The following is a 26,607-nucleotide window of genomic DNA, read 5'->3' on the forward strand; positions in this document are numbered from 1 at the left end:
ATGGCTTAAATCAGGGATGGGGAAACTTTTTTCTGCCAAGGGCCATTTTGATATTTATAATATCATTCATGCACCATACAAAATTATCAACTTAAAAATTAGCCTGCTATATTTGGTCAAACATTTTATTAGCTCCCCCCTAATGCCTTGGCAGTGCCAGACCAAATAATTTTGCGGGCTGGATGTATCCCGCCCCTGGCTTAAAAGAAGAAGACAAAAGGGGAAATTAAATTATTGGATGATTCTGATGAAAGTTAATGGGATTAACTCTGAGGAATGGGAATTGGATAGATAGACATTTAAGAGATAGACTCAACAGAACTACACCGTGGTCCCAATGGGAAACAGCAGGGCTGCCAAAGTGCAAAGATAAAATGACTGACTCCAAGTGTTAAGTGTGGGTGCCTGAGGGAATGGTGTGGGAACTGATATAAGCAGTAGCCAGGAGAAGTACCTAGTGTTCGCTGAAGACACACAGGACTCACTACAAAGCAAGGTTGGAGCAGGAGCTAGATCTGAGAGATGTTTGCATAGCCCTAACACGTTAGGTCGTAAATATTGCTCCCTAGGGCTGTCATTACAAAGTACCATAAATGAGTAACTTGAACAGCATCAAGTATTGACACACAGTTCTGGAGGCTAAAAGTCTGAAATCAGGGCATCAGCAGGGCCCACTCCCTCTAAAACCTGTAGGGAATAACCCTTCCTTGCCTCTTTCTGGCTTCTGGTGGTTGACCAGCAATCCTTGGGGTTCCTTGGCCTCCTGCTTCAGCATTCCAGTCTCCCTCTCCGTCATCTTAGGGCATCCTTCTCCCAATCTCTGTGCCCAAATTTCCCTCTTCATATAAGGATATTATTAGTCATATTTAATTATGACTTCATATGCACTAATTACATCTGTAATGACTCTATTTCCACATTCTGAGGTCCTGGGAGTTAGGACTTCAATATATTTGGGTATGGGAGGGGAGACAATTCAACCCTTAAACATATATATGTATGAGATTGCCTAGGACACTAGGCAGAGGAGAAAATGAGAAAGTGAGAGGAGCAGAGATTACAGATGCTGGAGAATGCCTACGGTAGAGAGCTGAAGAGGGAACATAAAGAGGCAGAGAGAGGACAGTTAAGTCCCCTCTTCTCTCATGGATAATTTACTCAATTCCCACTGAATGTATCTTGGTTTATGCTACTTCACATTTCTGGAATTCTTTTCCAAACTTCTTATTGCCTATGAAAAAGAAGGGAAATAGAAGTTTTAGGGAAAACTTCACTGAGAAAGTGATCTTGGGCAGAGATCTGAATGACAAGAAGTCAGCCAAGATGCACATGTTGCAAGCAAACGGAAAAGGAGAAGCACATGTTTGAAGGTCTCAAGGAAGGAACAGGTTGGTGAACTGGGGGAAGAGGAAGGCCATTGTGGCTGGAGGGGGAGGAGGAGGAGTAAGCACAAGTAAGATCATGTGTAGTATTTTATAGAAAAAAATCTGGACTTTAAGTGCAGTGAGAGTTTCAACTGCAAGACCTTATGACTTGAATAACATATCTCAAAGATCTCTCCCACCATTGCATGGAGACCAGACTATAGGGGGCACGTGTGGAATGTGGAGACCAAAGATTTCGTATTTTTGTGTGCATATATTACCAGGCTCTCAATTTTGAGCCATATCTCTGAAAGGACTTTTGAGATAAAATAGTTCTGTAACGACAGAGCAGCCTCCACTTCTCCTTATCCTCTGGCCTCTTCCATTCATGAGCGCGCATGTCAATCCAGAAGGTGACTAGAAATGGGAAACTAAACGTAAAACCTAATCCATGGCTGAGCAAGGGTGAGTCCTTAAGCATAAAGGAGCTAAATTCTCTTTTAATAACACTCGGTAAAGTGAATGAAGCTAGCTGAACGGCCTAAATTTCTTCAGAAATAAGTCTCTGCTTACCCTGGGCAGCTGTTGAAGGAGCTATCCAGGGTGCTGGACTGTCTCACCCTGATGCCTTCGAAGGCCCAGCAGGTCAGGCTGACATTTATCTTTGTTGGATTTAAGGCCCCTACTACATTGAACCATAACCAGACCCCACCCTGAAACCATGTCCTCCTGAGCTTAGCTAACCTTTAAGCCAACAAATTTCTTGACCATGTCTGTTTGATCTAAACATCTTCTATATACATCTTAGAGAGAGATTATATGAAGTGGCAGCATAGTGAAGGGTATATATATATATATATATATATATATATATATATATATATATATATATATAGGTTTGAGCCTGCACTGTGCCTCATGACCATTTGAAATAATATACAATAAGCAGTGTGCTCAGTGGAGTCCTTTTTCTTGGAATAATACTCAAAGTTGTACCTGGCCACTGAACCAAATCTGCTTATATAACTCTTCCAAGAGTCTCTGCCCACAACACATCTTAACAGACACAGCTTCTCCACCTGCAATGATTAATACAGTCATACACTATCCAATTTCACCCCCTCCCTTAAGCAGTATCCTTGACATTTAAGGGGGGAAAAAAGCATGTTCCATTGGAGGCCATTACTCAATTTCTTGAGTAATCAGGTTTGTACACCAAGTAGTGGATGAAAATTTGTATGCTTTCAAGTCAAACACTTTACCTCTTCAGCTGAAACACTTAGAGCACTAGAGTAATCTGATGGATACTCACTTCTAAGCTCTTTTCTTAAGTAACAAGAAAAACAGGGAGAGCTACGGCATCTTCAGAACTTCCTACCTGCATGCCAGACCCTTCACTGTCCTCGACTAGGCTTGGAGGGGCAATGTAATTTATAAAGAGCCAGGGAAGTTCAGAAAAACTTTTTAGTTGCAAGTTTTCAAGGCTATGATGAGAAAATGGGACTAAAACCCATCGAACTCGCTCTGGTATGCCCCTCTTATATGCACAGAGAAATCAAATACATGGACAAATCATTTAAGTAAAAAGGAAATGAATTACTTTGTTTTTACATAGTGTAAGAATAAACACATGGCCCAGAGATGTCTTTGTTTAATCTAATGGTAAAATTTCTTTTGTTAATTTTTATTCACAGGACTCCCCAAACTCTATCTTACCTCCTGGACTTTGTTCCTCTGCTCATTCCTGTGACTGAACACTCATCCCCTCCTTCATTTTCCTCACTTGGCTCACCCTTCAGGCTTCATTTTAAATCAGGACACCTTCTCCGAGCTTGACTCCACCCCCGCGAGGACTGAGTGAAGTTTGGACTCCCGGAAGAAGCTGCACTCACCCTCACCCTGGCACTTGTTACCCTGCAAGCTAATTGCCAGCTTCTGTGTAAGCTCTATGAGGGTAAGGACCATGTCTGTCCTATACTTGTCTCTACAAGGCCTTGCACAGTGCTCTGCCGAACAGAGGCAACTGATGAACAACTAAATGAGGGAGTGAACATCGTCTTTAAGGTCCCTCCATATCTCTAAAAGCTCAAAACTCTGCCTTGTTTCTAGGCTTCTTCCAGAATTTTGGACTCATATTCATCTCATTTAAAACAACTTAAAACTCATTTAAATTTGAGTTAATGCCATACCGTAAGCTATTATTTCCTTCATTGATTTTTTTTAAGTTATCTTTCCTGTGTTTTCTGTTCTCATGTCTTAATTCTTGGAGACAATATTAATTTTGATGTGAAGTTACATAGGTCATTCCTAAATGATGAATAATTATGACAAAAATAATCTGTAAGAATATTGGTATTGTTACTTGGAGGAGGGTCATTTCTACTTTCAACCTCGGTAATGTTACATATATAACTGACAATATTTTCTTTTCTTATATTCACCTATTGTTTTCCTTATCTTTATAATACAGTAGCACTTTATACTGAGTTATTCTCTGGTTACCTCATGAGAACAAGTACCTTTGCCTTCCTAGTAAATTTCCCAAATAAATTCTAAATTTTGTGGGATTATAGATTGTGTCACACATATTTTTATTCCACTCAGAACATCTAGCACAAATGCAGAGTAAGTTCTCAATAAACATGAATAATCAACATTAGACTTAGAAACCATCTATTCCCTTTCCATTCATTAAATCAGGAGTCAGTAAGTTGTGGCCCACAGGATAGGTCTGATCAGTTAGTTACCTGACTTTGTATATAAAGTTTTATTGCCACACACCATTTACTTACATATGGTCTATGGCTTCTTGCAGGCCACAGTGCCAGAGCTGAGTAGCTGCAACAGAGACTGTATGGCTTGAAAAGCCTAAAACAGTTACATCCAGTCCTTTAACAGAAAAACTTTGCGGACTGATGCGCTAAACCATTTTTCCTGCTGAGGGAACTCAGCCTCAGATAAATGACTTGTCCAATTTTATAGTTGAACCTACCCACCAACCCTACTTCTGTCAAATGATTTTTCACTACCAGATTAAATACTGGAGAACATAATGGTATTTTAGATTATATTAAGTCAAATGAACAGTAAAATATCAGTGGCAAAAGACTTTAAAGGGCTTATACTAACCTAAACCAAAATATAAATGTATTTTTTTCTAAATCAAGATAGTAACAGCTAAATAATACGTTGTTATTTACACATATGTATACATGTTTTTGTATATATAAATATACATGCATATATATATTTCTAAATATGTGTATAGATATTTATGTATGTATATACTAGTATACTTGTTTATATATGTAAAAAAAACTATCAGAAAATATCAGTAATTTTATTAAAATCCAAGAAAAAAGCCCAAGTCTTACAGTATTTTCTAAGATATTGAAAGTAATAATTGTTAAAAAAAAAAAAAAACCCTTTTAAAAAGGACCAACTTGACCTCACATACTACTCTATTAGATATGAACAGCTTTAAAAATAAATAAATAAATAAATAATCCATCCTACTAGCAATGGAAGGAAAAATAGTCTGTCTCACCCCCCGGCTCTCATCCATATCAGGGCAACAGAGAAACTACAGCAGATGAGGAACTCCACCTGAAATATTCCTAGTATTTATATACTAAACTTGCTTAAGCTGGAAAGGTAAAGGAGGCAGAACAGAGAAAAATGCTCCCCTGTTAAGACCAAAAGCGATGCAGTTAGCCTACACTGCTGTCAGAGCTCTGTTCCTGGTAAAGAAAGGATCTTTAGCATGGATATTTTATGTAGTAAAAGTGATTATGGCTTCCCCCAGGGTATCCTCTAAATGCAAATAAACACTCCTGGAGTAGAGAGAAAATGCAGCGGGCAGCACATCAGAGAAGCTGTATTTGGTAAACTATACACAAGAAAAGGACCAAGGCACACAGGCAAAGGAAATGTCACAGGGAGAAACTTAATAACTGGTGGGTACAGCACGATGGGTACTTGACCCTATGGCAAGTCACCAGTTACTGGTTCTTCTCGTTTTAGCAAAAGGTCATGTTATCTATTGAGATAAAAAAGATGGAAGAAGAGCCTTAAAAGGCTTATACTACCCTAAACCAAAACATAAATATAATTTTTCTAAGTTAAGTTAGTATCAGCTAAATAATACGTTGTTATGTTAGCATTGGTCTGGAGCAAAGATCAGAACAGACTACTCATCTGGACCAAGCCCAAGTGGAGAGATATCTATGGATAGCCGATTAATATCACACTGTATCCTATCAGCCTAGTTGCCAGCAACACATAGACCTCGACCAGCCATCCCTCAATCACTCTGAGCCCCAGTTACTGAAACCCTCTGCCTGTAGAGTTCGTCAAGACTCTCTGGATCTTGCCAAATGGAAGAAGCATAAGAACTCAATGGCAGCTTCCCTGAGCTCCTATCTCTTCTCCATATTTCTAACAAAGATTCCAGTGGACCTACTGGGTTTTAGGGTTTTGTGCCAGTGGCTGGCCATATGTCTTCCTTCCTCTGTTGCTTCCCATCTTAGGATTCAAAATGGAATTTGCTGTTTTCAACACACTATTACCTTGAATACTTCTCTTGAAGAAGGCCTTACAGCCCTCGCAGGACCAGACGCCGTAATGGTAGCCTGAAGCATAGTCATTGCAGACCGCACAGTAGCGCGTCTCCTTGGCAGACTCCACGGCCAAGCTGCCCTTGTCACCACTGCTGGCCAATCTCTCTCTGCCACCCTGGCGTCGATTATCTGAATTTGGCCTGTAAAGAGAGAGAGAGAGAGAGAGAGAGAGAGAGAGAGAGAGAGAGAGAGAGAGAGAGAGAGAGAAGAGTGAATCCATTAACATTAGAAAAGCAAAACATGTACTCTCTCCTCTAAAGTATGAGAGGCTGGGGTGATGCAGCAGATCCACTTTATTCTGACATTTTGAAATAATGAATCATAATGTAAGCTAATCTTTCTTGTCTCTTGCCGTCTGCCGCAGCAAAAGGTGTTTGCCTATTATATTAACCTTGAGGGGAAATTGTCCATTGCAAACTTATTTAAAAAACGAGCTGCCTACACTGGAATATATTATCCAGAAAATGACAAAATGAATTAGCTGGTTTCTAATAGACTTATTCATTGGGTTTTTTTTTTTCAGGGATTCACTATTAACTCAGCACCATTAGAGACCAAAGCTTATTCCAATTCCAGATCACACGAAGGGTCTTTAGGAAATAGAGACAAAGCATCAAACAACTGGGACATCTGCAACTCCAATGAACTGATGCAAACATAGCACATGTGTAGAAAGATAAACCAGATTTCATGCCATTGTTACCATGTAACCCTAGATATCGGCTTTTATAACTTGACTATTATTGAGGATACTAGCGACTATTCAATACTCCTCTGTACGAACATGCAGAATGAAGAAAGCAGAACGTGGATGATTGCATCAACCTTCAAAGGTTTTGTGAAGAAAGCATATCCCAGAAAGAAAAGTGAGAACCAAGGAAATCGAGGAGTAAAAAGTTTTAAGGAAGTAGAAACCTTAAGGAGAGAGTGAGCAATAGTGCCAAATGGGGCAGAAAATCCAATAAAACGAGGACTGATCGAGGGAAGTTGGATTTGACAAAGAGGACACTTAGCAAGGAGTTTTGGTAGACAGTGTGGGCACCAGCAAAAATCCAGTGGGTGGAAAAGTGGATGGAATATAAGAAAACGAAAAGGAGTGAAGGCCATTCCCTTGAGAACTCGATGAGAGTGGGAAGGGAAAGATAGGGTGGTTGCTAAAGAATATAAAAACAAGCCAGGAATTTTAGGATGGAAGAGACCTGAGAAGGTCTCATGTAGATTGAAGGAATGGGTCAGCAGAGAGGAAATGGTTGAGGGTACACAGAGGGGAAAAGCAGAGCAGACGGGATTGAAAGCACAGGTAGAAGGAACAGCCCCAATGAAGATACTTTGAAGACTGAGAGAAAAAGGTAAGAGAATTAGTAGGTGAAACTAACTTTGCATTAACCTGTATAGGAGCAGAAATTATAGCAATCCAGGATTTGTTATGTGCAACCAAATGTGGCATAGGAAAACTGAGGCATAATGTCTAGAGCCCAGCATAGTGCCTGTTACATAATTGTTAATAGATATTTAAATGAATAAATAGACTGTTCTAGGGTGTAAGGGTGGGAGGAAAGAGAGTGAGAGAAATAGAAAGACGTTGGAAGAATAGGTGGAGTAAAGGTTCCTATAAAATTTTTTTTAAAAAAGAATTGAAACCTAGGATGAGATAAAGTGAATTAAAGATAGAGCTTCCAGGGTCTTTCGGTTAAGAAAGCTCATGCTTCCTGCTTCCAGCCCGCACCCAAATAAACAGACCACACTGACTTTCACCGGTCCTCCCCTTTGTAAGTCCCGTCTTCCCTTTCAGCTCGAATTGTATAACCCTTCCCTGCCCTTCTCACTTGTTAATATTGTCCACAATTTTGTGCCGATGGTTCTCAAACTACCCTTGCCATAAAATTCACAAAGTACCGCCTTCTTGGGTTGAGTGTGTCTGACTTTGCCATTATTTTCCCCATTCTAAATATCTTAGCTCTTAGGTTGGCAGCCTCAAATAGGAGTCCTTTATTTTTTAATATCCTTAGAGAGCACTGACTTGCCATTTTCAAGTCTAGTTCATATTCTGTGGCCCATGTCTCTCCATTTCATCACCATGCTGTCCAACTCCTTCCTATTCCCAAGAACTTCAAATCTTTTTACTGTTTGTTTACTAATTTCTTATGCATGATTCAAGTCAGTAGAAAGCAGCTGTGAATATTTAACTATACAAGCTTAGTGCTTTGGGGGGTGGAGAGGGTGGTTAGCAAGCATGACATTGACAGATTCAGTGCTTTATAAATCTTAGTAAGTATTGTAACCCCAGTATGCAGCTCAGAGTCCAGCACATAACAGGTATTTAATACATGATTGTTGAATGAATGAATGAATGAATGAATGAATGAATGAATAGTATATGCATTGGCAAAATTTCCAAGATGTCAGGTATCTTTCACCCACTCCCGCATGATAAAATACTGCATTTTTCTAAAATTGTGGTTAAGATAACACAACATAAAATGTATAATTTTTACCATTTTTAAGTGTATAGTTCAGTAACATTAAGTATGTTCACATCAGAGCACAACCAGTCTTTATAACTTTTCCATCTAACAAAACTGAAATTCTATACCCATTGAAAACTCCTCATTTTCTTCATTTCCTCCACCCACAAGGCCCTGGCAACCACCACTGTACTTTCTGTCTCTATGCAGTTGTCTAGACTAGATAAGTACTCATGTAAGTGGAATCACATAGTATTTGTCTTCTTGTAACTGACTTATTTCACTTAGTATAATGTCCTCAGGGTCATTCCTTGTTGCAATACATTTCAGAATTTCCTTTCATTTTACAGCTGAATAATATTCCAATGTATGCACATACCACATTTTGTTTGTCCGTTCATCCAGCTGTGGATTTGGGTTGCTTCTATCTTTGGCTTTTGTGATTAATGTTGCTATGAACAAGGATGTTCAAATATTTCTATGAGACCCAGCTTTCAATTTTTGTGGCTATATAGACCCAAAAGTGGAATGGCTAGATTGTAAGGTAAATTATATTTTTAATGTTTTGAGAACTGCCATATTGTTTTCCATAATGGCTGCACTATTTTACTCCCCCATTTCCAAGGGCTCCAATTTCTCTGCATTATTTTTTTGTTTTATTCTGTTTTTTAATAGTAGCCATCCTAATGGGTGTGAGGTGACTGCTGTAATTTAAGGTCACCTTTTGCATCAATTCCTCTCTTCCAGCCAGTCCCAATCCCCACACACTTGAAATAATTTATCCCTGTTCTGAACCCAATAGCAGGTTTGTGTTCACTTTCTGCAACCTGCTACCCTACTCCTTCAATTGTACATTCTCTTGGTTACTATGTGTGCTTTATTCATCTTTAGAACCCCCAGTGTTCACAGCATAGTGCCTCGTCCACAATAGGTCCCAATAAATATTGATATCAAATGAATTAATCAACAACTGAACCAATAAAATAATAATGTCACAGTATAAATGGAATAAGGAAATATTGTTCTTTAAAGTATTGGTGAGAGATATAATAGAAAAGACCATGTTCCCCAGATCTAGTGGAGATGTTTGCAATGCCTTTTGTCTACACTCTATCTTTGAGATGGCCCTGGAATACTAAAACTCCACTGCAGACATAGGGCCTAAAACCAGAAGGCATCCAAAAAGGAAAGAGAAATTTCACAGGTCATATTTCCTCTCCATAAAGCAACCTTTTTATCCCACTTGGAAATTCATGTACCTAACGTTACCAGTTATGGCGTTAGCCAAGCCCTTCTCTATGAAGACTCTCAAAGGGCAATGTCACCAGGATGACTATCACCCAGATCAAGCTAAAAGGCAGTGAGATATCTCATTGGTTGCAGAGCCCTGAACTTGAAATATGTTCAGGTTGTCTTGAGTAACCATTAGGCCATAAGCCTTTAGGGGTCCTGGACTCATCTCTTCCTGCTGCCCTCTACCTAGCCTGGCCTGAGCGCACCTGTCCTAGACCTGCTATTTAGGGCTTCACGTCTCTTTGGTAGAAAGTGCTTATATCATATTAGGGCAATCTTTCTTTCTCCCACCCAGCCTCAGAGGCCCTTTGCTTTCTCCTGATTTTTATAGGACCAAATTAACTACTTTCATTTTCATGTTCTTAAGGTCTTCAGGACCTGCCTTCCCAATAAGAGGCTTCAGAAACCCTAACCATACCTCTAGCCCTTTATTCTAAGTGCAGATTTAACTAATTCTTTAGCCATATTGCCATAACATCTCCCTCTTTGCAAAATTCTCATCACTTTCTCACTGAATCTTTATAGGTGTTCATCCTGGGTAGTTTCTCATAAGACTCGGACAAGAAGTCAACTAGTTTACCAAGCTATATATTAAGAGATTAGATGTTCTTCAGCCTTACAGATACCTTTAAAGATTCTCTAAAAAGAACTAGATCAGAAACTTAAGCAAGAAATGGAGCGATGTTTTGAATCCATGAGTTAACACTCTGAGGCACACAGTGGTGAAGAACAGAGCAATGGTAGAGAAAAAGATGACAGAACATGAAAGATCAGACAAAACACAACATCACTGCCCCTATGGGAACTAGAAACTCAAGTGGCTCAATTTAGTTCCATTTTCATTACATCAATGGACTACTAAACATTTCCAAATGGATGCCCCACTGATATCACAGCTTTAATATGATTAAGAGATGTCTGAAGGCACTCAAATTGAATCCTGAGAGTGAACACTCTTGGACCAAGTAAAAGCAGACCATAATAAAAAGTATTTGCCAGAAAGATTTCCATTAATCAAAGGGTAATTTTGAAGCTCAATGTAATCAAATACTGTTGTTTTTCCAACCATAAATCATAGTACCAGCCATCCAAAAGCATATTCTCCTGATTGGCCAACTGTTTGACATTGAAATTGGGACTCAAAAGAACTGTTGGCCCAGAAAGAAACTTACTACAGACTGATTCATTTGCCTCTCAGCAAAACCATTATTTCTTGTCTCATTTTCAGTTCTTATAAGTGTATTTCTAGTGTCACATGATCTCACTCATCTAGGGGAAATAATGAACAACATAAACTGATGAACAAAAACAGACCCAGAGACAGGGAAGCATCGATCAGACTGTCAAACCTCAGAGGGAAGGTAGGGGAGGGTGGGGGTAAGGGGGAGAAGTCAACCAAAGGACTTGCATGCATGCATATAAGCCTAACCAATGGACACAGACACCAGGGGGGTGGGCGCATGCATGGGGAGGGGTTTGGGATGGGAATGGGAGGATGAGGACAAATATGTGATACCTTAATAAAGAAATTTTAAAAAAATAAAAATAAAAATTTTAAGAGCCTTGGTTTCTAGAGGGAATATTTTTTTATAAAATCAAATTAAAAGAACCAACAGATGTCCAGCCCCTAGAAATGCAGTGTAATTACTAGCTGGTGGATAACTTCAAGAGGCTCCCTCACCAAAGGCAGTCCTCAAAGTTATGTGCATGCAAAGTTTCCTACACCTTCTCTTCATGGCACTTACCACATTTCCTAGTCCTCTATTTGAGTGATTATTGACAAATATATTCCCTCTAATAAACAGTAAATTCCACAAAGTCAGGACCATGCCTCATTTGCTTCCAATTTTAACCCAAACACAGTAGATCCTTGATAAATATTTGCTAAATGTACCTCCTACATCTAACCCATCATCAAATTTAGTCAATTATTTCTTCAAAACACTATGCCTATTCTTCTTTGAATCCATTATTTTCATCATTTTTGCCTGAGAGATCAATACTCCACATCTGAATTACTAGAATTAGTCTCCTGCCTCCCATCATTCCTCAAACCCATCTTGCCAGCCACTGCCAAGAGAGTCATCATAAAATACAACATTGGTCATTCAATTACTTCTTATTGTCTTTATCTGTAGATCATTATCTTTGGCGGGGGGGAGGGGGGAGAGAATTATGGACCAGTTTGAGAATACTGTGAAACACTGAAACTATCTTTTCTAGAAAACACACATAAAACACACTCTCAAACTTCTGCCTACAATTTTAGGGGAGTTCTAAACCAGGAGAACTCAAGTTTTAAAAAACAAACAAACATGAACATAGGAAAAATTAGCCCAAATTCTTGAATTCCTTGCTCCGATCAGTATTAGTCTCTTTGTAGCTCCCTAAGCAAAATGTTAACAAATCCACCCTGAGAATTGCTTGCACTACGCTCCCAAGATAGTCACTGCCTCCCATCACCCGTACACATTTCATCTATCGTATATAACCAAGCTTCAGCTCCCCATCACCCACAGGCTTAAGTATATCAACTCATACTGGCTCAACTTTGAATTCTGACACCACTTGAAGTCTTCACCACTCCTCCTGACACTTAGTTACACCCTGGCTTATATTTATCTGGCAGCTACTCACCTCGGTTTCCTTTGCAATGTTTTCTTCCTCCACCAGGTTCCCAAATGACTGTGTTCCCCAGGGTTCTTCCCTCGGCCCTCTGCCATCCTCAGCTGACATTTTCTCTTTGCAGGAAGCCCAGCCCTGTGTGTGGCCACACCCAACTGCCATCCCACTCCCCTCTCCTGGACCTCAGACCTAGATGTAATTACCCACTCTGGGGTACCTCTAGAATAACCCAAAGAAACCTCAAACTGAATGTGTGCCAAACCAAACTCAGAATCTTTCCCCAGAAGCCTGCTTCCACTCCTGCATACCCATTTTGGTCCTATGGCCCTATAGTTCACCTGAGGCATTCAAGCATACTCTTCCCTCTGCCTGGAACACCCTTTCTCACGTCTGAATAATTCCTGTTAATCTTCCAGTTTGAAACTTAAACTTAATTTCCTCCAGGGAGCTTTGCTGACCTCCCTGAACTAGGTTAGATACACCCTGAACTGCCTCTATTGAAGCAGAGGTCTTTCACTCCCTGCGGTACTGTGATGTATAATAAGACATATATACTTGGTCTTTATCCCTGTTTCTTACACAGAGCTCCTCAGACCCTTGGAATTTCCTAAGTTATGAGAGAGAGAAAAGTGTTTCTCTCTCTTTTTTTTTAAATCCCACCCTCTTATACTGGTTAGTGTTTTTGTTTTTTCTTTATAGCACTCACTGCTCCCTGACATTGAACCACATTTTGATTGTTTGTTTTATTGTGTGTCTTCCCCACTAGAGTGTAAGCTTCATTCCCCCAGAACACTGAGGAAAGCCTGGCATAGAAATAATGGTTACATAAACAAGTGCATAAATAAATGATGGATGCAATGGACTAACATTTTGCTGTGCTCTGTTTAAGTATCTATCTGACCCCATACACCACAACCTCCACCACAGCTGGGACTGTGGTCTCCCAGCTCCTTACAAAGCACAGTTGGATGCATAGTTAACTGATGAATAAATATTTGCCATCTGAATAACTACACAGACATGGTGAGTTTTCTCAAAAGTCTTCCCAACTCCATGCCTTCCCACATCATAAGCCCATCCTCCACCCTAAAGCAAGAGCAGAACGAACTCCTGCATGCAAGCCTTCATTTCTCATCAACATCTATGATAGAGCTTCTGATCATCTTTGATCTCAAGAAAATACCTTATTAAAGATGTGCAGATTTTGCTTTAAATCTTTAAGGTACTTTTGTGCCTCCTGAAGTCCATGAACGGTCCCCCCAAATGACTTTCAGACTAAGACCCCCCAGCTTAGAGGAGAAAAGCAGACTCCCTTAAGCCACTGTGACCCAGCTTCTGTCCCATCTCCAGCCCTATCCCTCTCTGTGATGGTTAATTTTTATGTGTTACCCTTCCCTAGCCAAGCTAGTACATCCTTGGGCCTTTGCCCACACTGTTTCTTATCATGGCCTAAAAGCAAAATTCTCCTACTGTGAAAATGCCCCCTTCCCAGGTAGCAGCCACTGACTTTCTCAACACAAATATTCCTAGGACATCAAATATGCAACTATCCTGAAGTCCTCCTCCTCACTGTGTGTTCACAGTGAGTGCCCAGAAAGAGATCCTGTTATATTCACCTCTGCTTCCCAGTTTTCAGCACAGTACTGACAAATGGTAAGCATTCCATAGCCAATTTTTAAGTGAGTAAAATTATATGTTCCAGCCCTAACCGGTTTGGCTCAGTGGATAAAGCATCGGCCTGCGGACTCCAGGGTCCCAGGTTCGATTCCACTCAAGGGAATGTACTTTGGTTGCGGGCACATCCCCAGTAGGAGGTGTGCAGGAGGCAGCTGATCGATGTTTCTCTCTCATCGATGTTTCTAACTCTCTATCCCTCTCCCTTCCTCTCTGTAAAAAATCAATAAAATATATTTTTAAAAATTATATGTTCTATATTGTATGTCTTGTTCTCCCAACTAGGATGTAAGCTCTTCAAGAGTATTGAAACTATATTTTAAGCATTTTTTATCACCCCCAAAGCACCTGGTGGCCAATAAATACTTACTGGATAAATTAATCAATAAAGAATTAATAATAACTTTGCAAGAGGCATAGCTGAATCTATTGCAATAAAAGAATACTGTATCAAGCTGCAAAGTCAACCGATGATGGCTGTGTATGTACCAATGTCCAAGCCAATCTGAGTGTATTTTCTTGTGTACCTCTCTCTGCTTTAAATATCAATTTGGGGGGGTATTTTTTTATTATTTTTTTTAATCCTTACTGGATGATATTTTTTCCATTGATCTTTAGAAAATGGAAGGGAGGGAGAAGGGGGGGAGAGGGGGAGAGAGAGAAAGAGAGAGAGAGAGAGAGAGAGAGAGAGAGAGAGAGAGAGAGAGAGAGAGGTGAGAGAGGCACATTAACTGGTTGCTTCCCACATGAGCCTCAACCAGGACTGGTGATTGAACCTGCAACTGAGGTACATGTCCTTGACTGGGACTTGAACCAATGGTCTATGGGCTGATGGTATAACCATTGAGCAAACTGGCCAGGGCTAAATATCAATGTTTAAGTGGGCATAAAGCTACCAGTGGTTCATGGCTATGTCAGTACTTATCTGTGGGTATTTCTACTCTCTATGTAATTTTGTATTTGGACTTTAATATAATCTCCATTTATTTTCCAGGCAGTAAATAGATGTTCATAAAAACAGTGGACAAGTTGACCTAAAATGGTAGAGTCTAGAAAGGAAAAACCCTGAATCTCATACTTAGAATAGCTCCAGTTAAATGACTCCTGGGCCAGTTTGAGGCAACCCTGTAAAGCATGTTATAGTTAGATTCTGCTTGGCAAGTTAAAAATTATTTCTGAATGACAAAAATAGTCCTTTCAGCTCTTTTGGAAATTAAAGACTATAGCTCCTTTATGCTGCTTATCTGAAAACTTTATTTATGTCTTGCCCCATTTTATCTGTTCAGTGGGTCTAATTTTTTTTTTCTCCTACTCAATACCGAGAGGCAGGCAATGTTCTTCCCTGAGAGGTGCAAAAGAAAACTTCTTCCAAAAAAATGATGATAGATGCAGCTCAACACAGTGTCACAAAATTACCCAGGGAGAGAGTTATAGCTGCTATTTCAGCTTCTGCCAAAGTTCAGACCACAACCCTGGACTTCTGGAAAACCCAGCGTGACCTTTAGTCTAACGAGATAAAAGGAGCTGAGGGAGTAGGCAAGCAAACTTTCACACTAAATTGATGGTTGTGGCAGCACTATTTTAAGTGCTTTATATGTAATTAACGCATTTAATCCTCAAAATGACTCTAAGCAGTACTATGATTACTGCAGTTATTTGAGAAATGAGGTAACCAAGGTACAGAAAGATTAGATAACTCAACAAACTCAACAATCAAGAAACTGCGAACTTAAGGACTCAGACAGTCTGGCCCCGAGCCCATGCTCTCATCAGAAAATGAAATCCTCAGAAACTCCACCCAAAGGCATCCCAGGTCAAGGACAGAGTATGTCACATCTGGGAACAGAGTCATTACTTGAGACTTTATCCCCCATCAATAGTAATCCCATCAGAAACTGCCTACAATTATTTATTACGAGGCCAATAATACTTTTTGGAGGGGGAAAATGGTAATTTAATGTCTAGTGCAAAGGAGGAGAATGCTGTTTAGTTCCAGGAAATGGACTTTAAAGGAGCTGACAGTCATACTGGAAAATGGCTTGATGAAAGTTTGAATATTTCCTAAAAATATGATTATAGGACTTATCTATTGTAACTTCACAAACCAATAGAAAATGATGTGTCATTAATGTTCCTCTTTGAGAATTCTGTCATTCTTTATGCACAAAGAACATCCGCATTCCTCATTGAAAACTCAAGGCTCCCCTTAAATGTCAAGAGGTTTCCCCACCCACTTAACAAAACTATCTTCACCCCAAAATACAAGCAAGTATTGAATCTCTACACTAATGGGAAACAAGAAGAGCCTGGCATCAAGCTCCCTAGCCATTTAGTCAACATCTTTTTACCTTTTATCAGTTACTAATGTGTAACCAAATGACCTGATTGGAGTTTCATCACCTTCCCTTTCTCTATCAGCCAATCTGTTACAAGTGCTAATGGGCGGTGAGGACAAGAAGGCCAGAAACCACGAGGCACATGGATTACACAAAAGAGGGAGCTGTGGTGTGACACCACACCTTCGTGAAACAAGTATCATTTCTAGTCTAATTTCCACAGAAAATATGACACGCTGGTAGGAGAATAATAATTGACTCCTCTGCAGAAATGTTAAGAAATGCATTCATTCGCTCAACAGCATTGCATAAGCATCTACTTACCAGCATCCTAGAACAAAGGACAGGTGGGGAAGGAATAAAAAGGGGCGGAGGGGGTGGGGGGTGCGGACAGAACAAGGAGGGTAGCCTCTACCCCAAGCAAACAGAACTCAAGGAGGAAGACTTGAGCGTTTTTGGAAAAAGCACTGCAGGCTGAGCTCCAAATACCAAAACCACTCCTGCTCCAACACTGGCCTCTGCTCTGCTTTTAAGTGCGATCCATAAATCATCCAGTTTATGATCCTACTCGAGAGATAAGGACAACATGTCATCACATAAAAGCTCCACACAAACACATCCAGATTTGCAAATGGAAATTTTTAGTTTACAAAAAGCATTTGGGAACCTGTAGGCCATTAGGGATCACACTGCTGCAGATGTAACAAGCTTCGGGATCAAACAAGGGAGGCAGGGCACTGTGGTGGGAAAGTTCTAGAGTGAGTCAGAACTCCAGGGTTCTAGGCAGAAAGCTGCCAATAACAGCTGCATGGCTTAAGTAAGTCACCCAAACTCTGGGTCTCAGTTTCTTCTCTGCAAAAATGACAAGTCTCAACTATGTTTTCTAAATTCCTTTCCAGCTCTGCGGATGTGTGACCCCCCAACCCACAATAACATCTGTAGCCAGCTGGGTCGCGTGAGAGTACAGCCAATTTTTTAAAACTCTTTCCCAAGAGTAATAAAATGCATAAAGGATGAGTGGGGAAGAGGTGGCATTTACTCTACAGCACGTAAGCCTGTCATCATAACCAGTTCAAGATGACGAGCACCCTCCATCAGCGGGAGCCGTCAGTGCTAAAGTGACTTGCCACCCAAGTACCACTTCTCTGATATGAGGCACAGGAAAACCTGAAGAAAAAGAAAGCTAGAAGGAAGGGAGGCAAGAAATGGAGAGACAAAGAAAAGAGGCAAGGTACTTCTGCATGCTTGGCATTTCCTGAGTTCACTGAGCTCTATCAACAATGACTGAGGTGGGAACTTGAATAGAAGAAAATACAGCTGAGATATCAAAAGCAAAGTAAGCTGAATTCATGGACCGCGGCACTGCCCAAGTAGTATATGGCTGGACAGAGTTTCAGAGCAGATGAGCAATTCTGGGTAGGAAACAATCTGGATCAGGTTTTAAAAAGTTCTTTTGCACAAAACTACTTCATCTATGAGAAGGCCAAATTTTCAAACATGATCAGTGACCAGAAATGTTAATACCTCTGGGTATGTACTAAGGGTTCATTTAGATGTGGAAGTTAAAACTTAACCTTCAGAGTTACTTTATTTTATTTTTCTTATCTACCCGACAGAAAACAAGCTCAAAAGCAACCAATTCTTTTGCTGATGATGCAATAAAGAAAAAGTCTTGCTAACTTTTCTGAAGACCCCGTAAATCACGCTGGAGTGTAGAAATGACAAAGCAGATTGTGTCGCTGGAACACGTGGGATACGCACACTATGTGGATTTCATGGAGAGACGATTGGGTTGGTGTGTGATACCCCTCATCACGGGCAGCACTTCTATATCATGCAGGGAGTTTGGGAGTTTGACATGCTATTATTATCCCTTTGGCTGAGGGTAACATATACAAAGTGCTCTCTGGACCTTCTTGACCACTTTCTCCAAACTCATCTCCTGCTTCTCCTTCAATCACCTTCCAGGTACTTTGTACTCCAGCAGCCAGTTCTGTGCACATCCCATACCTGCCATGCCTTTGCTGCCTTCCTGCCTTTGCTCAAGCTGTGCCCTGCCAACAATGCCCTTGCCCAGCCACTGGGAGCCTGGAGAAATCCTAACTGCTCTCAGACTCAACTTCTCCACTTTGCTACCTCTACACCTTGTACCACAAGTTCTCGCAACTCCCCCCTCACTTCACACTGCATTGCAAAGAATGGTCACACAGGTTTCATGCCTGTTAGACTGTGAAACCTTGTGAACAACATCTAATATATAGGAGGCAGCCGATAAATCTTTCTTTTAAATTGAATTCCATTAAGTTGAACTGTATGAAACTAGCGCCATGATAGTCTTTGGAATAATTAAAGTACCTTGAGAGGTTGGTACATCAGGCGTGACATGTACCCAACTGCCTGCCCAGATTTCCCATAGACAAGAAGAGACAAGAGAGCAAAAGAAGTCTCAAGCGTGGGTAAGTCACTCCCAGTTTGCCAGAATTCTGGGACTGACTTACCCACACTTGAGACTTCTTTTGCTCTATTGTTCCTACTATCTATAGTTCCTACTATCTATAGTTCCTACTATCTATAGTTCCTACTATCTATTGTTCCTACTAGCTATTGTTCCTACTATCTATAGTTCCTACTATCTATAGTTCCTACTAGCTATTGTTCCTACTATCTATAGTTCCTACTATCTACTGTTCCTACTATCTACTGTTCCTACTATCTACAGTTCCTACTATCTATAGTTCCTACTATCTATAGTTCCTACTATCTATAGTTCCTACTATCTATAGTTCCTACTAGCTATTGTTCCTACTATCTATAGTTCCTACTATCTATAGTTCCTACTATCTATTGTTCCTACTATCTATAGTTCCTACTATCTATTGTTCCTACTACCTATAGTTCCTACTATCTATTGTTCCTACTATCTATAGTTCCTACTATCTAAGGAACTCTAGAATAAGTTACTTAACATGTCAGCAACTCTATGCCACTTAGCTTCATTTGAAAATAGAAATAGCAATACTTTATTTAGCTGAAGAATTGGTGGCATTGAATAATGTTTCTGGAAAGAAACTAAAAATCCTGAAACCAGATGCTAATGTTAGTCTTTAAAGAGTATTTTGAAGTGTGTATTAGTAATCTTCCAAAGAATGTATGACAGTGAAAAGGAGTTTAATTATTGTCCAATCCTTGACTCCTCTCTCACATGCTACATCACAACTGTCAGGAAACCCATCACTTCACCTTCAAAGTACCTATCAAATTCTTGATATTTTTTTTAAAGTCTTAACTTTTAAAATATGATAGTGATAATGTGGTTGTGTTTTAAAAAGTCTTCATCCTTTAGAATTGAACATGGAAACATCTACAAATGAAAATAATCATAATCAAAACTGGGTGATAAGTACATGAAGGGTCATTATTCTACTTCATTTCTGTTAAGATTTGAAAACTTTCACAATAAAAAGTCAGATTAGGTCATTTCTCTCTTCAAAACCCTCTGCTGGGTCTCCAACTCCTTTGGAGTAAAAGCCAGCATCCTGATCATGCCCTTCAAGGGCCCCACTCACTCTGACCCCCACACTCCTCTCCATACTCACCTCCACCTTCTTACTTCACTCCAGTCAGTCTGGCCTCACTGTCGTACTCATACTCCAGGCATGCCCCTGCCTCAGGGCCTTTTCACTGCTATGAGCCCATCCTGAAATTCTTTTCACTGGCATATCCTCATTCCCTGTTTCAAAACTTTGCTTAAAGATCACCTTAGCAATGAGACCTTTACCAATTTGTCTGATTTGATCATAGGTCTATTCGCAGTGCCTAGAACAGTGCCTGACATAGATAGAGAAGCTGGCCAATAAATATTTGTTGAATGAATGAACGAATGAATGAATGAACAGGATCAGCCATCCAGTGAACCTAGGTGGCCATTTTACAACATCAATAGAATAAACTAACAGCACATCAATAGGCTGCATTGATCTAAAAACCATATTGCCAAACAGTGATTTCAATTATTTCTTAGATCAATGGTCCAATGTGGTGACCAGGAAGTCAGCAGTTTTCTAAAGCCGGAATCTCAAGTACCCAGGACACCTACCAGATCCTGAGCTGACCCCATACTCCACCGGCGTCAACGACCTCATCAGCCAGTGTGATGAATGCCCTAGCCTGCAGCCACCCTCACCCTCTAAAACATAGTGACACTCTTGAAGACCAAATCCAAGGATTACAGACAGCTCAGTAAAGGCCTGGCCCGTCGCCTCATTATTGCAGTGGCCCCCATACAAGAGTTCGAACTACTGGTACCCCAACCCCCCAGAAGAATATCAGGGCTAGGGTTCCAAGGTCACAGCAACTCTCCAGAATAAATTTGCCCTAAGATCTGCTTGGGCCCTGGACAGTGTGGCTCAGTTGGTTGGGCAGTGGCACTGAAAGGTTGCCAGTTTGATTCCTGGTCAGGGCATGTGCCCAGGTTTGGAGCTGGATCCACTGTAGGTGGTGTGTGGGAAGTGGTCAATCAGTGTTTCACTCTCCCATCAATGTTTCTCCCTCGCCCTTTCTCTCTCTGTAAAAATCACAAAAATATATATATATATTTATAATATATTTTATTGATTTTTTTTACAGAGAGGAAGGGAGAGGGATAGAGAGTTAGAAACATCGATGAGAGAGAAACATCGATCAGCTGCCTCCTGCACAACCCCCCTATTGGGTTTGTACCTGCAACCAAGGTACATGCCCTTGACCCTTCAGTCCCCAGGCCGATGCTCTATCCACTGAGCCAAACCGGTCAGGGCCACAAAAAAAATATTTTAAAAAATCTTCCCAGGATTGAAATATTAGCACAATCAAAAAAAAGTTATATATTATAGGTATATTATGAGAGTCATTTTCAGATGATTTTTAAAACTAGCTAATATTGAGAGTGGAATTAATAAAAACTGAAATGAAAACAGACAGAAACAGGTGCCTCAGTACTCTTTGGAAACATCAGTGTCCCAGGCCTCCCAGCACAGACTGGCGAGTTCCAGCCTCTGCATTTGCACGGCTTCTCCTCATTTCTGGGCAGCAGCCTCCGCAGCTTCCTCCCATTTCTAGACAGTACCCTCCGATGGTTGTGTCTAGACACTGGAGTCAGAGGCAACCTGAAATCTCTGGGGATAAGGGCTCCGATTCCCAGTCTCTATTCCACTTTATCTTCCTACAAGAGTTGGCCTTGGTATTTATAACTTTTTATATTCAGCTCTGAAATACTCTTCCTGATTCTTCTGATGTAGTTGTGCAGGGTGTAAGGAGGGTATGAAGCCAAAAACAATCAACCAAACCGACCTCCGATTCACTACCTTCCCATCGCCAGTGCTCTGCTCACACCTGGCTCACATCCAATTGGGGCCACTCAGCTGTCAGCCAGTGGCCTCAGCTGTCACCCGCTGAAACAACAAGCTTCCTAAGTGGCTGAGAACCCTGGAGAACACACTTCTAGCCTTGCTCCAGCTCTCCCCTCCCACTGGGCCTTGGAGTTCGACTCGGAATTCTTCACTGTCCTGGGGTTAGAACTGAGTAAAAGAAAATATTTCCACTGACTTGGGAATTCTTGCTCACACTTCATTTGCTATGGCCTCACCAAAAAGACCTCAGAGTGTTTCTTACCCATGTATAGCTATCTGGCCCACCCATACTCAGAAGATTAGAGCACCTCCTTATTCCACTGACTGCTCGGCATCTCCTTTTTCATACCTTGACTTCTGTTTGTTTGTTTGTTTGTTTGTTTTCTAATTCTCATCCAAGGATATTTTCCTATTGATTTTTAGAGAGAGAGGGAAAGACAGAGAGAAATATCGATGTGAGAGCAACACATCAATTGGTTGCCTCCTATACGTGCCCCAACCAGGGCCTGGGCCTGGGCCGGGGAGGAGCCTACAACCAAGGTGCATGCCCTTGACCGGAATCGAACGTGGGACCCTACAGTCCACAGGCCAACGCTCTATCCACTGAGCCAAACCAGCTAGAGCTCACACCTTGATTTCTCTACAAACCCCCTGTGTCCATGCAGTGGAGACTCCCCCGTGATACACGCCCTCCCTACTAGCCCATCTGTAGCCATGCATCCTGTCCCCTCACGTGAGACGCTGTCTCCCAGCCATCATGGCCAAGCTCAGGTTCTCCCCCTCTCAACTCGGCCAAGCCCCGTGGTCGGCAAACCGCGGCTCGTGAGCCACGTGCGGCTCTTTGGCCCCTTGAGTGTGGCTCTTCCACAAAATACCACAGCCTGGGCAAGTCTATTTTGAAGAAGCGGCGTTAGAAGAAGTTGAAGTTTAAAAAATGTGGCTCTCAAAAGAAATTTCAATCGTTGTCCTGTTGATATTTGGCTGTGTTGACTGATGAGTTTGCCGACCACTGGCCAAGCCAATGTGCTGCAAACTGTGCAGACCTGTCTAATGTTCTACCAGGGGAGGAGTTGTACGTTTCTTCTAAATCATTTACACTTTAGGGAGCATTTCAGAGAGGCATTTTTCGAAACTATTTTCTGAAATCCAATAATGCCGCAAAAATAAGAGAATTCCCCCAAAACAACCAAGAAACGTGTAATTTCTGTAGCACTCACTATATTACATAGAAAAGCTACCTAATTAATAGTTCTGAGGCCCAGGTCTCTGGCTAGATTTGACTCCTGAATTTTCTCCTCATGCAGAATTGTTATAGTGTAATATGCCATTGTAACATTTCCCCTTGTGCTTCAATTGCCTGTCTTTTCAGATAATAGAATGAACGGCTAGGTCTTTCTGTGTTTCCTTTCATTAAATCCTGAATTGTAATCAATAATGATGGCAGAAATGAACATGCAAATTCTACAGTGGTGTGTTCCCTTTCCTAGTAGGAAAAGACAGGCAGGCATCTGTATACTAGCTGGAGGGGGAAGCCATAAGATAACCTTCAGGCCCCAAAAATAAAAACACAGTAAAAAAAAAACAACCTGAAAACGAAAGAAACAGTTAACAGTGAGGTAACATAGTTTGGGCTGCCAGATTTAACCAATAAAAATACAAGATGCCCAGTTAAATTGAATTTCAGATAAACAACAAAGAATTTTTTAGTATTATAGCACATGGGACATACTTATACTAAAAAAATGTTTTCCTTTTTACCTGAAATTCAAATCTGCCTGGGCATCCTATATTTTACTTGGCAATCTGAAATATGGTGCCTTTAAGAGAAGGCTCCGAGATACCTCAGGCCTGCAGAGATCTCAGAGTTGAGCTCAGGACAGTGGGGAAGGTTAATGATCACAAGCTTAACCATGTTTTTCTCATCGAGAGATAAAAGTCTGTATTGGACAAAAGTAGGCAATTTTGAAGGTGCGTTAACTCTGGGGCCAAGGAGATATCGCATTAAACACCCATTTACTAAAATTACCTGGGCGTTTAAAGACGAATGCACCTTCTGATTCACTTCGTTTAGGTCACGGGTAAGTACTATCTGGCACAGTCCCAGGAGGCCTGTGGCTTTTACTGGTCTTTTTCACTTTCTGTCTACCTGCTGTGGCTCTCCTTCGTGTAGTGCCAATTAGAAAGTTTTAGCCTAAACTCTGAGATGGTTAGAATGATCATCTTCCAAGAGAAATATTGACTTAGAAAAAGCTGCCACTGACCTAATCATCCTTCCTGTGTTTTTGCACCGCCTGCCTGCCAAGTGCCACCAGAATGCAGATGGAAGGGCAAAAGCCTCCTAAAACATCCCCATGGTCATTACAGTATTATCGACTGTTTCCTCTGCTGTACTTCACATTCCAGGACTATGTCTGGTGCCAGGTGGGTACCGGAAATGTCACGGGGAACACTTTATAAAGTCTATGATTGTCTAACACTAGGCTATACCCCTGGAACTAATACAAAATAATATTGAATGTATGTAAACCATCATTTTTTTCAAATTAAAAAAAAATTTTAAGAAATACATGATGGGGTAAAAGTAGGTTTACACTTGTTCATATGGGAAATGATAATTTGATACAATCATTAATAAATAATATGATACAATCCTATCTAATAAAGAGGCAATATTCAAATTGACCGTCACTCCAACACACAAGATGGCCGCCCCCATGTGGTCAAAGATAGCCACCCCCATGTGGACACAAGATGGCCACCACAAGATGGCCGGCAGGGGAGGGCAGTTAGGGGTGACCAGGCCTACAGGGGAGGGCAGTTGGAAAGGACCAGGCCTGCAGGGGAGGGCAGTTAGGGGTGACCGGGCCCACAGAGGAGGGCAGTTGGGGACAATCAGGCCGGCAGGGGAGCAGTTAGGCATCAATCAGGCTGGCAGGGGAGTGGTTAGGGGGTGATCAGGCTGGCAGGCAGAAGCGGTTAGGGGCAATCAGGAAGGCAGGCAGGCAAGCAGTTGGGAGCCAGCAGTCCTGGATTGTGAGAGGGATGTCCCTGATCCCACTGGAATCGGGCCTAAACAGGCAGTTGGACATCCCTCGAGGGGTCCCAGATTGGACAGGGTGCAGGCTGGGCTGATGGACACACACACACACACACACACACACATACACACACACACACACCCTGTGCATGAATTTCATGCACCGGGCCTCTAGTAATTAATAAATAATAATAATACAAGAATAAACTGTTTCGGCTACTCACAACTATAAACCTACTTTACCCCACCCTGTAAATAAATAAAAGTAATGGCAAGAGGAAAAGAAATCATGATGGTAGTTTTGTTTCCACCTTCTTAGTGGAAGTTATTATGTTGAGAGTATATTGATATCATTGTTGCCACCAGAAGAAAATACATTTGGGGCTACAATTTTTTACAAGAGAGAAAATAAGTGGGAAGGCCACCTCAAGAAGTCTATACTGAGTTCTACCACCTCAATTGTTTTTCTTTCACACATATAAAAGTCATAGAATGTTAATAAAAGCATATTTCATTCCTATATGCTCTCCTTGTGTTGCAAACTATAAAGTTATTATTACCTCCTTTTCATTGTCAATTTAATATTTTGACAATTCTAACAGTTCTTTAACTCATTAGTAAAAATGAAAGTGAAAAAATAATATAGTTTTGCTTAATTTTAAATCTTAACCTGATAAATATAAATTTCTACAGAAGAAATGGTGTCAAATCAACTTGGCATAGTACAATTATAATCCATCAGCCATGTCCTGATTTAATACATTTATCAGGAACATTAATTATACTTATGACATATGGTTCCATTAATTTCCATTCTTATTAAACTTACATTTCATTTCCTGGAACAATATTAAACTACAAGAGGAAAAATTTAATAGTAAACAGTATATAACCAACATAATTAGCCTCAACGAAGACACACGCTTTTCAACTTAAGGACCATGTTACAAAAAAGTGTCTATTGTAACCTGGCTGCTGGATCAAGCACAGATTGAATTATTATTTTTTTTAATTTTGCCAATACTCGGTGAAATATCTATTATGAAATCATGCAAGTTCCATTTTCACATTGGAAATTGTGGAATAAAAATAGCACCTAACCGCTTTAGAAATCTGAAAGTAGTCTTCATAAGTCTCAAGAAAAATCTGGTTAAGTAATCCATAACCTTTAAGCCCTGGAAACAGAAAATAAGAAAGGAAAAACAAGAAAGGAAATCTTTAATCACAAAGGAAACCAGATATAGTTATTAGAACTGAAAGAAAACCATGTAAGTGGTGTAAGAAGTAAGTTTCCACTAGATCCTGCAAGCTGAAGTGGCACACCAACTTAAAAAATGCACAGGGACCAGATGGCCTATCTAGACAGGCATGGCCAGTACATTCACTTTGACTATCACCATAATTTTATAGTGATCAGCATCAAGCATCATCCCTTTATTCCACTTTGCTTGAGCTTTAGGTCCACATACCAGAACTACAGCAATGAGTCCAGCATGGCCTCTATGTCCTCAGTGAACAGAGGCCGGTCATGCCTCCATCTGGTAAGTGTGAAGTAGTGGGCTGGAGGCAGACAAGGTTCTAGTCCTGTCTCTGCCTGCCCTAGCTGGGAAACCATGAGCAAGTCCCTTCACCTCTCTAGACTTCAGTTGCTTCATTTGGAAAATACAGAGATCGAAGCACACCGTGCCTAAGGTCTCTCCTAGATTTAAAATACTGTGATTTTATTACCTTTTTCTGTAAAAAAAAAAAAAAAGGGGGGGGGTGAACCAAAATAACACTATAATTCTGTCCAGATTTAAAATTCTTG

The 26,607-nt window shown here is 40.7% G+C and overlaps 1 protein-coding gene across 3 annotated transcripts in view; it reads right to left on the reverse strand.

Moving 5' to 3' along the window:
* ESR1 (estrogen receptor 1) overlaps positions 1-26,607 on the reverse strand; it is a gene marked incomplete at its 5' end in the record, with an annotated part of 210,033 nt that overhangs the window by 169,348 nt on the left and 14,078 nt on the right. For 2 of the 3 annotated variants that reach the window (XM_080663605.1, XM_080663604.1), the window contains one exon: positions 5,933-6,123. In XM_080663605.1, coding sequence (XP_080519731.1) covers positions 5,933-6,123 — 191 coding nt within the window. Of the gene's footprint in view, positions 1-5,926; positions 6,124-26,607 lie in introns of all 3 variants that reach the window. The other variant, XM_080663606.1, reaches the window with a different exon arrangement.

Source organism: Plecotus auritus (assembly GCF_963455305.1).
Source record: "Plecotus auritus genome assembly, chromosome: 4".
Lineage (NCBI taxonomy): Eukaryota > Metazoa > Chordata > Mammalia > Chiroptera > Vespertilionidae > Plecotus > Plecotus auritus.